General features: G+C 55.9%; 3 protein-coding genes across 3 annotated transcripts; all 3 read left to right on the top strand.

Moving 5' to 3' along the window:
• Positions 1-2,710: 2,710 nt before the first annotated feature.
• Positions 2,711-5,587, top strand: GCG54_00005141 (Pheromone-regulated membrane protein 10; the record flags this gene model as incomplete). The annotated part of the gene is made up of 1 exon (XM_045405172.1): positions 2,711-5,587. One exon carries the CDS (start codon positions 2,711-2,713, stop codon positions 5,585-5,587), a length of 2,877 nt encoding a protein of 958 aa, XP_045264936.1.
• Positions 5,588-6,557: 970 nt separating this feature from the next.
• On the top strand, positions 6,558-7,514 carry GCG54_00005140 (uncharacterized protein; the record flags this gene model as incomplete). The annotated part of the gene is made up of 2 exons (XM_045405171.1): positions 6,558-6,708; positions 6,778-7,514. 2 exons carry the CDS (start codon positions 6,558-6,560, stop codon positions 7,512-7,514), a joined length of 888 nt encoding a protein of 295 aa, XP_045264935.1.
• A 912-nt stretch (positions 7,515-8,426) lies between these two features.
• GCG54_00005139 (uncharacterized protein) lies at positions 8,427-10,072 on the top strand (the record flags this gene model as incomplete). Its single annotated transcript, XM_045405170.1, has 2 exons — positions 8,427-8,501; positions 8,561-10,072. The coding sequence occupies 2 exons, from the start codon at positions 8,427-8,429 to the stop codon at positions 10,070-10,072; spliced, it is 1,587 nt and encodes a 528-aa protein (XP_045264934.1).
• Positions 10,073-11,505: the final 1,433 nt, after the last annotated feature.

The following is an 11,505-nucleotide window of genomic DNA, read 5'->3' as shown; positions in this document are numbered from 1 at the left end:
TGAGGGAACCACGGACACCGACCGCGAACATGGGAGTGTGGAAGAGTTGGGACGGACTGGCTTGGATTTGGCTTGGATTTGGCTTGGCTCTTTGGTAGAGTTTTCTGTTGCGCCGACAGGGCTACCGTAGTTTGGGAATAAGTGGGAGGGAGCTCCGGGCACGGTTTGACGAGATTTTCTTGCTGTTGCGGCGAAGAGTGTTTGTAATGGTGTTTGGGCCGGCCATTGGCTACCGGTCGGCGGTTTCTTCAAGAGCGCAGAGGCGAGAGCTCTCAGCTCGGGGCCTCGGACGGCTGTGTCGTCGGGGAACCCTTCGTGTCGCATTGCGGATGGACCTTGGCTGAGCTATCTTGAGGCCAGAATAATGGGTAATTGATTTGTTCACCTCACCTTGGATGTATCGGCGATTGCCAGTGTCAGCTCAGGCCACGATCTCTCTTGGTCTGGGTCTCGTATTGTTTCGTCCTACTCATCTCTTCTGTGTCCTGTGCCCTGAAGGTCGGGCTAGTCCACCTCAGGTGAGAGCAGACGCCAACGCCAACAGCAGACCGACCTTCGATACGGGTGATAACGCACGACATGGAATTCCACCGCATGTCTTGGTCGAGGCACGTGTACGCCGGGACGGCAGCGCGAACAGCGGGTGACGGTCTGCAACGCAGGCAAGAAATGGCAATGATGGGCGCCGTAGCGCGGACAGCTCAGCAGAGCTACTGCTTGGCTCAGCGCAGGGTGTTCTGATGGCATGGGGGTCAACCATCACGGTGAGTGCCCGTGGACGATCCAATGTGCTGTGCGTGTGTCTGGCAGACGGGAGTCGGGATGGGTGATGGCGGCATGGCGGCATGGCATGGCATGTTGGTGGGAAGAGGAGGAGGAGGGGTGTCTATTGGAAAGAACTGGAAAGGCGCTGAGACAGGTGCAGAAGTACGTACATCCTGAAGAAAGGTACGTACTTCGGAGGATGGGTGGTCGATGCAGGGGCACCGTTCGCCGTGACAGCAACCACTTCAGCGCTCTCACAGGCTACTACTGCCAGGCCAAGGGAAGCCGCCGTGAATCAAGCCGTCCACTGTTTGACGGCGTCTCCCAACGTGATAGGCGTCGTCGATAGGGGTTTCTGCGGCTGGTTCCACTGTTTCCTCCTTCTAGCGGCAAGGCAAAACGTTCTACTATGCAGTACACCAGCACTTGCCTCCCTCCATCAGGTCTTGCCTCCTGCCCAGTCCAGTCACTGCCTCTTGTTCCTGTTTAATCAGCAAGTACGTACCGATGTATCGAAGTACCCTGGTATCTTTACATAGTATTCAATATCTGTTCCTGCCACAAACAATGCACACACACAAATGGACATCCATACCAGATACACACCACAGATAACCACACACACACACACACACACACACAGCAAAGTTCAACCACCATCGTCGACTTGCTCACTCGCTCCACTTCTCTCTGACGACTGCTGTGGACCCTCGTGTTTTTTTTTTCACTCTTTCCTTCGCCTTTCTTCCTCACACTTTGTGATTCCTGACCTCTGGGACCCGCCAGCCGCTCCTAGTCACCACGCCCGTCTCCCCTCCCGCCCCTCCTTGGCCACGCCCATGACGGACAAGGCAGGCCGGCGACAGGACGAGACCTTGCGCGACAGGGCAATGGCGTGGGTGGTGGACAAGGGGGCGTGGGCGATGGGGTTTTTCGATGGAGTCCACCACCATCATCACCACCACTAGGCACCGCAAGACGTGATGGAGTCGTCCGCTACCCTACCTGGGGTCCATGGTCGAGGTCGAGGTCGTCCATCGAACACGCTTCAGCACTGAGCTGGTCCCGACCAGGAGCCATGCGGATTCTTGCGTGATAAGAAGAATGCCGTCCAACCTCGCCAAGTCTCTGCCAAAATTGTACAGAGTATCCATCCAAACTACGTACATGCCTACCTTGCGTGTAGCCTGTACGCAGAAGGTCAGGTACATACACACACACCTTGACGACGCACTCGCTCGGGACGAGAAACACCAAGCAGTCCCCGTGGATCTTGCCTTGGGCCCTCCGTTGTCTGTGTGATTCTCGACTGGAGCTGGAGCTGGAGCTGGAGCATTTGCACCAGCTTGCTTGCCTGCTCCATCGTCTAGCTTCTTCCCCGTCGCTTCCCTCTTCTTTTTGCCATTCATTACGTCCCATCTCTCCGCCCCTTCCGCCTGTCTGTTTCTCAGCTTCTCCGTCCTGTCTCCATTGATCATCCCCTCCTCCCCTCTCTCCCTCTACCTCTATCTACCTTGCCTCCTGCCCACGAACTACCTCTACCTACATCCTTCTCCCACCACCCACGATCCCAATTCTCTTTCCCTTCACACGATGATCACTCCTGCTGCACGTAACCGCTACCGCCGCGAAGTCCACTGAACGAACGAGCGCCGTACCTTCTACCCGCAAGCACGTACAAGCACTGGACCTACACGCACCTCTCGTCAGGTACACACCGACCCCGACCGAGACGAATTACACCACACCGAACGAACCGAGTCCGACTTCCCGTCTGTCCAAACGGCATCAACCCGCTAGCTTTGTTATTACCCGCATCCGCAGCAACCTCAATCTATCTTGCGTTGTGCATTCGTACTCCTGTCCACGGAAATCTTAATCGAATCAGACCACAACAGCATCCCAACGGCCACGCCGGCGCCGATCCCTTTCTATTTTCGGCACCATGTCGGCGCCCGCGGCGAATCAAGACCCCGGGCAATCGAGCTCCAGCAGCTCCAACCCGTCTCCCCAACCCGCCGCCTCTCCCTTCGCCGACCCTTCACCACCGCAACAACCTCAAAACCAGCACCAAGATAAGCTCCATACGCCGCCGCTGCTGAATCCTCAGCAATCAAACGTCCCCTCAGCCAAGAAGGAGAAGAAGCGTGTTGGTTTTCACGGCGACGACAGACCGCCCAGTATTGTAGTTGGCGACGACTATTTCTCCCAGAACATGTCTCCAGAGGGCCCCGACACCAATCCGTTTGCTACTCCCCGACGAGATGTGCCCGAGGGCGCTCCGGACGCCGGCGAGCTGCGCCGTGCTCTGACCCAGGTCCTCATCTCAGAAAGTCAGGAGGAGGCCGGCCCCTCAGATACCCTCCGCCGCCCCCGGCCAGTATTGCGCCGTAACACCAGCTACGATGCCCCGGAGGAGCGGGAAAAGGCCGACGCCGCCGAGCGCAGTGCCGGCGAGCGTCAGCAACGCTCCGGGCTCGAGGCCCGTCAACGTGCCGACAGATTGGCCGTCAGTGTCGAGAACTACTCGTCCCCGCCCTCGCGCAGGAACTCTCTCGACATGGCCAACAACCCCTTCAGTGACGAGACTGACGAGGACCTCGATCGCGTCGGCGGATTGAGCACTGGAGTACAGGCGCCCAACAACTCGCGCCGCGCAATACGCAACCGTCCCAGGAAGAATTCCCACCTGGCTGCGGAGAACCTCGTCAGGTCACACACCCAACGCCAGAAGAGGGGAAGAGGCCAGCCCAATGATTATTTGAAGTATGCACCTCCGGCTGGTGCTCGCTCTGGAACAGCAACACCCACCAACGAACAGTCATATGCTCATGATTACGTCCCGCCGCCCAAGCAGTACCATGGCGGAATCTTGTCATCGCTTCTCAAGCTGTACAACGAGAATGGCAGCGGTGGCAGCAGCGGCCTCAACACCCCCGGGGGCACTACTCCGAATCACTCGCCCCCCGGATCCAAGCCGCCATCTGCCCCGACATCTGCACCACCCTCCGCGCCGCCGTCGGCTCCCGGGTCCCCACGCCCGTCTCGACCAAGCAGCGGCCTCTTCAGCTACCACAAGCAGCAAGGATCTAGGTCTTCCATGGCCCTCACGGAGCTGCTTAAGTCGTCCTCCGCCATGATGGGCCCTGGCTCGAGTGCCTTCTCAGCTGGCTTCACCGAGAAGATCAAGCAAGATGCACCCAAGCCCAAGAAGAAGAAGTCCGGCTGGGGCGCGTCTTCGCCTAAGAGCAGATCTGACGATAAGATCAGGATCACCAAGCATATTGCCCAGATCCTCTCCCGGCATAAGTATCTGGTCAAGTTGTGCAGGGCTTTGATGATGTACGGTGCCCCGACTCATCGTTTGGAAGAGTACATGAAGATGTCGGCCCGCGTCCTCGAGATCGAGGGCCAGTTCTTGTACATCCCTGGCTGCATGATCATCAGCTTCGACGACAGTGCTACGCACACCACGGAGGTCAAGATTGTGCGCTCTGCCCACGGTGTTGATCTCGGCAAGCTTCGCGACACCCACCACGTATACAAGCTCGTTGTCCACGACCTCATTAGTGCCGACGATGCAACGGTCAGGCTGGATGCGATTATAGGCCGCAACTCCAAGTACCCAAGATGGGTGCGCGTACTGACGTTCGGCTTCGCGAGCGCTTGTGTGGCTCCCTTCGCTTTCTCCGGTCGGTTCATTGACCTCCCCATCGCCTGGGTTCTGGGTGTTCTGGTGGGATACATGCAGCTGTACATGGCACCTAGCAACGAACTGTACGCCAACGTATTCGAGATCACCGCTTCCATCTTGACGTCTTTCCTGGCCCGCGCTTTCGGCTCCATCAACAACGGTTCAATCTTTTGCTTCTCGGCTCTAGCTCAAAGCTCCATTGCCCTGATTTTGCCAGGTTACATGGTGCTGTGCAGTTCTCTGGAGCTCCAGAGCCACAACCTCGTCGCTGGTAGTGTTCGAATGGTATACGCCATGATTTACACACTCTTTCTTGGCTACGGTACCACCATAGGAACAGCACTCTACGGCATGATTGACAGACACGCCGAATCACGAACGACGTGCGAGAACCCCCTTAACAGGCAATGGTATCTTCTGTTCGTTCCGGCATTCACATTGTGCCTCTGCATCATCAACGGCGCAAAGTGGAAGCAGATGCCTGTCATGATTGCCATCTCCCTCGCCGGGTTCCTCGTCAACAACTATTCGTCGGACTTCTTCGTGGGCAATGCCCAGATCTCCAACATGCTGGGCGCTCTGACAGTCGGCTTACTCGCCAATCTCTACTCTCGCCTCGGTCGTCACGCCCACAACAAGTGGCTCGACTTCCTCGACTGGTTCGACGTGCGTATCAAGCCTCGCTTCGTTAGCAGCAGCCGTCGCCACAACGAGTACCAGATGTCGGGCCACAACAACGGTATCCACACCCCTGATGAGTCGGCCCCGACAACGCCAACTTCCACGACCTTTGCGGACCCAGAAAAGCCCACGGAAGGAGGAGAACCTGCCAAGCGGACGCGCACTATTGGATACGGCTTGGCTGCGGCGGCCATGTTGCCCGCAATTTTCGTGCAAGTGCCCAGTGGTCTTGCTGCTGGTGGATCCCTCCTTGCAGGAGTGACGTCAGCGGATCAGATCACGAATAATAACGGCACCACGGTCGACGCGTCCAACATCAACAACTCGGCATTCGACGTCCTGCTCAGCGTCATTCAGGTCGCCATTGGTATTACCGTGGGACTCTTCCTGAGCGCTCTTATGGTCTATCCACTCGGCAAGCGACGCAGCGGTTTGCTCAGTTTCTAGAGGGAACCTCCGCTCAGTCTTGAGGAGAAGCTTCGGGCAAAAGATTCTTTCGAGGTCTTGGACGTGGACGAGTTCGGGAATGTTTTCCTTTTCCAAGCAGAAGAAGAAGAGGTGGATCCTTTCCCTGAATACACAGTCACAAGATCGAGAAGGACAGTAGCAATGGCTGTTTGAAGCCCAACAAGTGAGGTTCTTGTCGACATTGTCGACAAAGATTCACAATGTCGAAGCGCTTCATGGCCTTGTGGCATTTTTTATTGTAGTGGATGGACGGAGATTCGGAAACATTGCGTGGGGATATTGAGGTTCAGAACAGGAAACAGAAAAGCGAGTATTGGTTTGGGTAATGGGTGTTGGGAGACTTTTCATTACGAGTGTTTCTTTTGTTCAGATCAGGCATTGGCGCAACGGGCATGAATAGGCTACGGAAGCACAGGTAACGACTTTGGAGAGCGCTCGTATGCATTAACAGGCGGCGGCGAGCACCTGAGAAACAGGATTTATTGTCATAGACATAGACAGACTTAGAAGACCCAGAGATGGGCGTGTAACATCATTATGCACACAAAACTTTGCCCAAATCATTGCGACACTTTCTCCATTTGACAAAGCCTTGTTGCAGACGCCCGTGAACGATTGAAGCCCATGCCAGCTGTTTTGGAGCTGCAACTAATGCCGGGTGCTTCGGTGCGCAGCCTGGAAATGTTCTAGGACAAAGTCCTACGGGTGGCAGTCCAAGTCCTGCCGGATCTCGGCATCTCCAGCTGCAGGGGTGCGGCCACCCCACCAACGATAATCTTCCAACTGTGCCGCCAACCAGGGCAAACGACCTTCCATTTTGAGACTTGAGAGCTGCTCAGCTTCGGTCAAGTAAGATGGTTATAAATACGCAGGCTTGGCGCGTTGATCTGGTAAACCGTTCTCATTGCCGTCGTCTTCTTTTTGTTCTTCAAACTGCAAATTCAGAAGTATGGCGCACTCTTACCTAGCCTACACCCGCCTCAAAGCCGTCATCTCGGCGCTGCGGTACCTTGACGGGGAGAAGCCGGCGCCGGCACAACCTGATGAGGTCTTTACGATCACGGGGAGAGATGGGAAAAGGGAGATTAAAGTCCATGTTTGTAAGTTTTGCTGCGCTGCTTCCCTTCCCCAGACTTGAACGGGGACTAACATGTTTTCCTGCTGCAAAGATCGCCCTGAAAGCCCAACAACGCCCACGCCGGTGCTGATCAATTTCAACGGCGCCGACGAGGCCTTCTGCCGGCACGTCGCGCGGCACACGTCGTTCACGGTGCTCGACGCGAGCTACGCGCTGGCGCCGGAGGATCCCTTCCCGGCGGCGGTGGAGGACGCGCAGGACGTCGTGGCGCATGTGCGCGCCCGTCCGGGGGAGTATGATGTGGGCAGGGTGGTGCTGTGCGGGTTCAGCTCGGGGGGCAATCTGGCGCTGGCGGCGTCGCAGGGTGCGGCCGGGGCCGGGGGGGAGGTGAGGGGCGTGGTGGCGTTTTACCCGCCGACGGAGATGCGCACGCACCCGGCGGAGAAGAGGATGCTTGCCGGGCGGGCGGGGGCAGTACCGGGCGTGAGGAGCGCGGTGATGGGGATGTTGAGGGAGGCGTATCTGAGCGGCGGGGAGGCGGAGGCGGGGGATGCGAGGGTTAGTGTTGATCGGGCGCCGGAGGGGGCGTTTCCGGAGGATGTGGTTGTTATCACGGCGGAGGGAGATCGGCTTGCGGCTGAGGGGGAGAGGTTTGCGGCGGGGATTGGAGGGGGAGGGAGGAGGGTTGTTTTGAAGAGGTGCGAAGGGGTTGGGCATGGGTTTGATAAGATGGAGGGGGAGGAGGAGGGGAGGGCGAGGGAGGAGGCGTATGGGGTTGTTGTTGAGTTTCTGAGGGGGGTGGTTGGGGAGGGAGGGGGAGGGTGTTGATGTTGGTTTTCGTGTGAGTGCGACGATCAGTATAATGAACCGGCGTGAGAAGACGGTGTTGAGGATGTTGGAGAGATTCTGTTGGAATGTTACTTCGTTGGAGGAATTGGTAGCTCTAGATCTTCCCACTTGCAGCTTGGGAACTACAAATGCGTACCTCTTCTCAAATTATCGAAGCCAAGGCTGCAGCAGCAAATCTTGATGGGAAAGAACTTTGCCTCGCGTGGTTCTAAAAGTTTGGAGGTCTCGCCCAGCTTTCGCAATTACTATCTTGTGCCAGCTTGGCATCGAGACATGGCTCACTTAGGAACCGATGTTAATTACATTGACTTCGGCAACCTACAGAGCTAACTAGTTGGGCGTCTCCGACGCAATGGGGCTTCGGGCAGAGCTTCTAATGCCCAAGCCTCCTCTTCGGACGTCAGCCCATACGAACAATTTCGCGATTTCTTGTAGCTAGAGATGAGGGGCCGATCACAGACGAGAGCTTGTTTGGGTTGACGGCGTCTTCAAGCAACCCGTTTCGGGGCCGGGTTGTAAACTCATTCGAGCGAATAGGTCACAACAACCATTACTAGGAGTCGGACATCTGACAAGACGACGATCGAATCCCGGATGTAAAAGAAGATAAACGAGCTCCGACATTCCCCAAATACGAATGCGAGGTGAGTGGCTTAGTTTCCCGCCTGGAAGCTCGCGGCGCGGAAATTGAATCACCAAGAAATCGGCTCAGGCGTAACGATGCCAAGATTCTAAGCCTCACTTCGTCATTGAAAGCTGCGTGACTCGGGCCCCGTGACTATTAAGAAGCAGCCTGGCAGACTCACTTAAAAAGCGAGTTCTCTGTAAATATCAGATGTTAGACATGCACACTTATCCTCAACCTCGCAGTCGCAGTTACAAAGCTTCATGATGAGTGTCTCTACCAAATTCAGTATCGCCCTTCTGGCGTCGGCTTCCTATTTCCATTCTGCCGTCGGCCAGTTTGTAAGTCTCTCAGATACACACACCGTGTTGCGAATGATACCCAAAGCATCATCTAACAGTCTCAGGCTTCGCCGTCACCATTGGAAGACACCGGAGTAGTCCTCGAAAGCCAGAACGTCACCGCCGAGTTCTTCATCGGAGCTCCTGCCCAAGTTCAAGCTCTCCCGAAGAAGACTCGTTACATCCCAGACGTTGTTGGTTTTCACCAAGACGGCGGCAACACCAGAACAAACGATTGGGACGGTCCCTTAGGCACATCGCCAAACGTCTCAAGCCGCTCTGTTGCCATTTCTGCTCAGTACTGGCACAGCGAAAACCGCCTCACGGCGCGCTCCGTCTGCACTGATGCCACGGAGCCCTACTTTTGCATCGCGGCATTTGACCCGGACTCCATGGACATGCTGGGTTCCTGGGCCCCTGAAGACCAGACCCTGCTGTCCCCGTACGCCGCAGTTGCCGGAGACAGGGTTATTCTGCCGACAATGGAGAGGCATATCTTCCAAGTCGAGCGTGTTGATGAGGCAAACTCCACGAGGTTCAACCAGATCCGAGACATTGACCTCACTGCCATCTTGCCTCAAGGTCATGGTGTCGTGAGCAGCTATCTCGACGAGGATGAGAACATATGGTTCACATCGGTCGCTCTCATGACCACCGGCACCGCCGAAGACTCCTCACGTCTCGGGTACGTCACCCCCAACGGAACAGTCCACACCATCACCATCGACGGCCAACGAATCGAAAACTCAATCGCCGTAAGCGGAAGTACAGTCTACCTCAACACGGGTCCTCTTGCGTTTGACGCCGCACGAAGCACCGTCGGCGACATGTTCGCCTTCCGTGCGGATGCAATCGACGGGCACATCAAAGCTCTATGGAACGCGACCTACGACGCGGGAAGCGCTCCCAAGCCCGGCGGCTTCTCGCAAGGGTCCGGATCGACACCCGCCCTCGTAGGAGACAGATACGTCGCCATCACAGACAACGCTGACGTGCAAGTCAACCTGCTGATATACCGCCAAGTCGACGCCAGCGCAGAGGGCCTCGTGAGTGGCCAGGCACCGCTGGTCTGCGCGGTCCCGCTGTTCCAGCCCAACGGCAGCGCGAACGAGAACGCCATGGTCGGCTACTTTGACGGATCGACGTACAGCGTGCTCGTGAACAACAACCACGGCGCGCCGGAGCTGCAGGACCTCGGCGCGACGGGGGACGTCAACGGGGCGTTCAACGACTTCGCGCCGCTGGCGCCGGGGATCACGCGCGTGGACGTCACTGCCGACGGGAGCTGCGCGGTGCGTTGGGCGCTGGATGTGCGGTCGACCAGCGTGCTGAGTCTGTCGACGGCGAACGGGCTCGTGTACTCCTACACGCAGGATGAAGAGCTCGCGGGCCAGGGGCTGTATGTGTGGTACTTCACGGCGATTGACTTCCGGACCGGAGAGGTTGTCTGGCGGATCCGGGCGGGGGCTGGAGGGAGGTATAATAATAATGTGGCGCCGACGCAGATGTCGCCCAATGGAGCGATTTACCAGGTCGTTGCGGGAGGTGTGACTTGGCTTAGGGATAATTAGACGCGTGACTTTGAGAGTCGGGCTTCGGTGAGTAATTAAGGGGATGCTCCCGTTCGCAGGTAGGTTGAACATGGGCCTTGGAAGTAGTGGTACGTAGCTTCAGTCAGATGCAAGATGCAAGATATGGTTATTCAGGGGCCATCTGCCAGGTGTTCAGCTGTGGCGTTGATGAATCTACTGGGCACGTTGTAACAATCACACGGGCTGCATTTGGGGCACGACGCAAAGCTCCGTACAGCTGAGTGTGCACATTTGACAGCCAGCAAAAGACAATATTTTTGGCTTTCAACCATTTATCGGACAATATCGATGACCGACTGGGTTGGACAACTGCATCTCGAGTCCCGCGTATAGTTGAGACCGCGCTGAATATGCTTGGCTTTTACGAGGAACCGAAGACCTCCATCCAAGCCATAGCCTAAATATTGCCGGTACTTTGATTAAGACGCAAATAGTACCGACAGTCGGACGAAATCTTGTTCTGTTTATAGGACAAGACGTGTTCAAGCCATTGACCCCGTATTGGGTGTTGAGTTCATCCGTCTTAGGAACCTTGTTCGGGGAGGTTGTTTTGTTGGCAAAATATTAAATCATCAGGCTCCTACCTAAGGGCCTGATCCGCAGCTGAATTTGGAACATCAGATGCAAAAGGTCGGCATATCTGCCGCAGCATAAGTTAATCGTAAGCTTTGTATCAAGCTACTTGTACCGTGAAGAGGGAAGACGCCCCTGGAAAGCGTCCAGAGCATGCGTTCATTGCTTGAACTTAAGTTAAATGACCCAAATACCGTGCCTTCTTTCGAGATACATTGTATAAAAACCCCCGAATGCAGGTGTCACATAGGATTTTGAACTTTCTGTACATCTCCTCACTGAGACGACGAAGCGCTGTGTTGGGTTTATGTTGGCAAGACACATTTGTGACATTTTCAAGACTGCTGGTGCCAAAGGACACCATCACAGACTCAATACCAGACTGCCTACTAAGATCTAGGGGCTTTCAACGCAATCCAATGATGAAGACCCAGAATGTTTTGTCGGAAGTGACGGCAGAAGCCATCTCAATGCTTATATAGCTAGAATTCTTCGAAATGCCATAAAAGGGGGCGATCTCAGCACCCCTCAAACGCCGTTCTTTGCCATTCCAACACCACACGCTATCCTCTTTAAACAAAAATCGAAAAACACGATCTCACCACCACGCCCTTACAAGAATCAACCTTTATTGCGCAAACATGCGAGCCAAAACTCTTCTCATCGCCGTCTTCGTCGTCTCAGCTTCGGCCCTGCCCGCGCCAGATGACGACGAAGCTGCCGACGCCGCCCAGGGATCAGTCGCGAGCCTCGCAGCCAAGAAAGCACCTGGTTTTCCAAAGGCGATTGCAAATTCTCACCAGAGTGGGAAAAGACACTGCCGCCGGACCTGCCTTGAA

Source organism: Colletotrichum gloeosporioides, assembly GCF_011800055.1.
Source record: "Colletotrichum gloeosporioides strain Lc1 chromosome Unknown consensus_40, whole genome shotgun sequence".
NCBI lineage: Eukaryota > Fungi > Ascomycota > Sordariomycetes > Glomerellales > Glomerellaceae > Colletotrichum > Colletotrichum gloeosporioides.
This window is presented reverse-complemented; position numbering and strand designations above follow the sequence as displayed.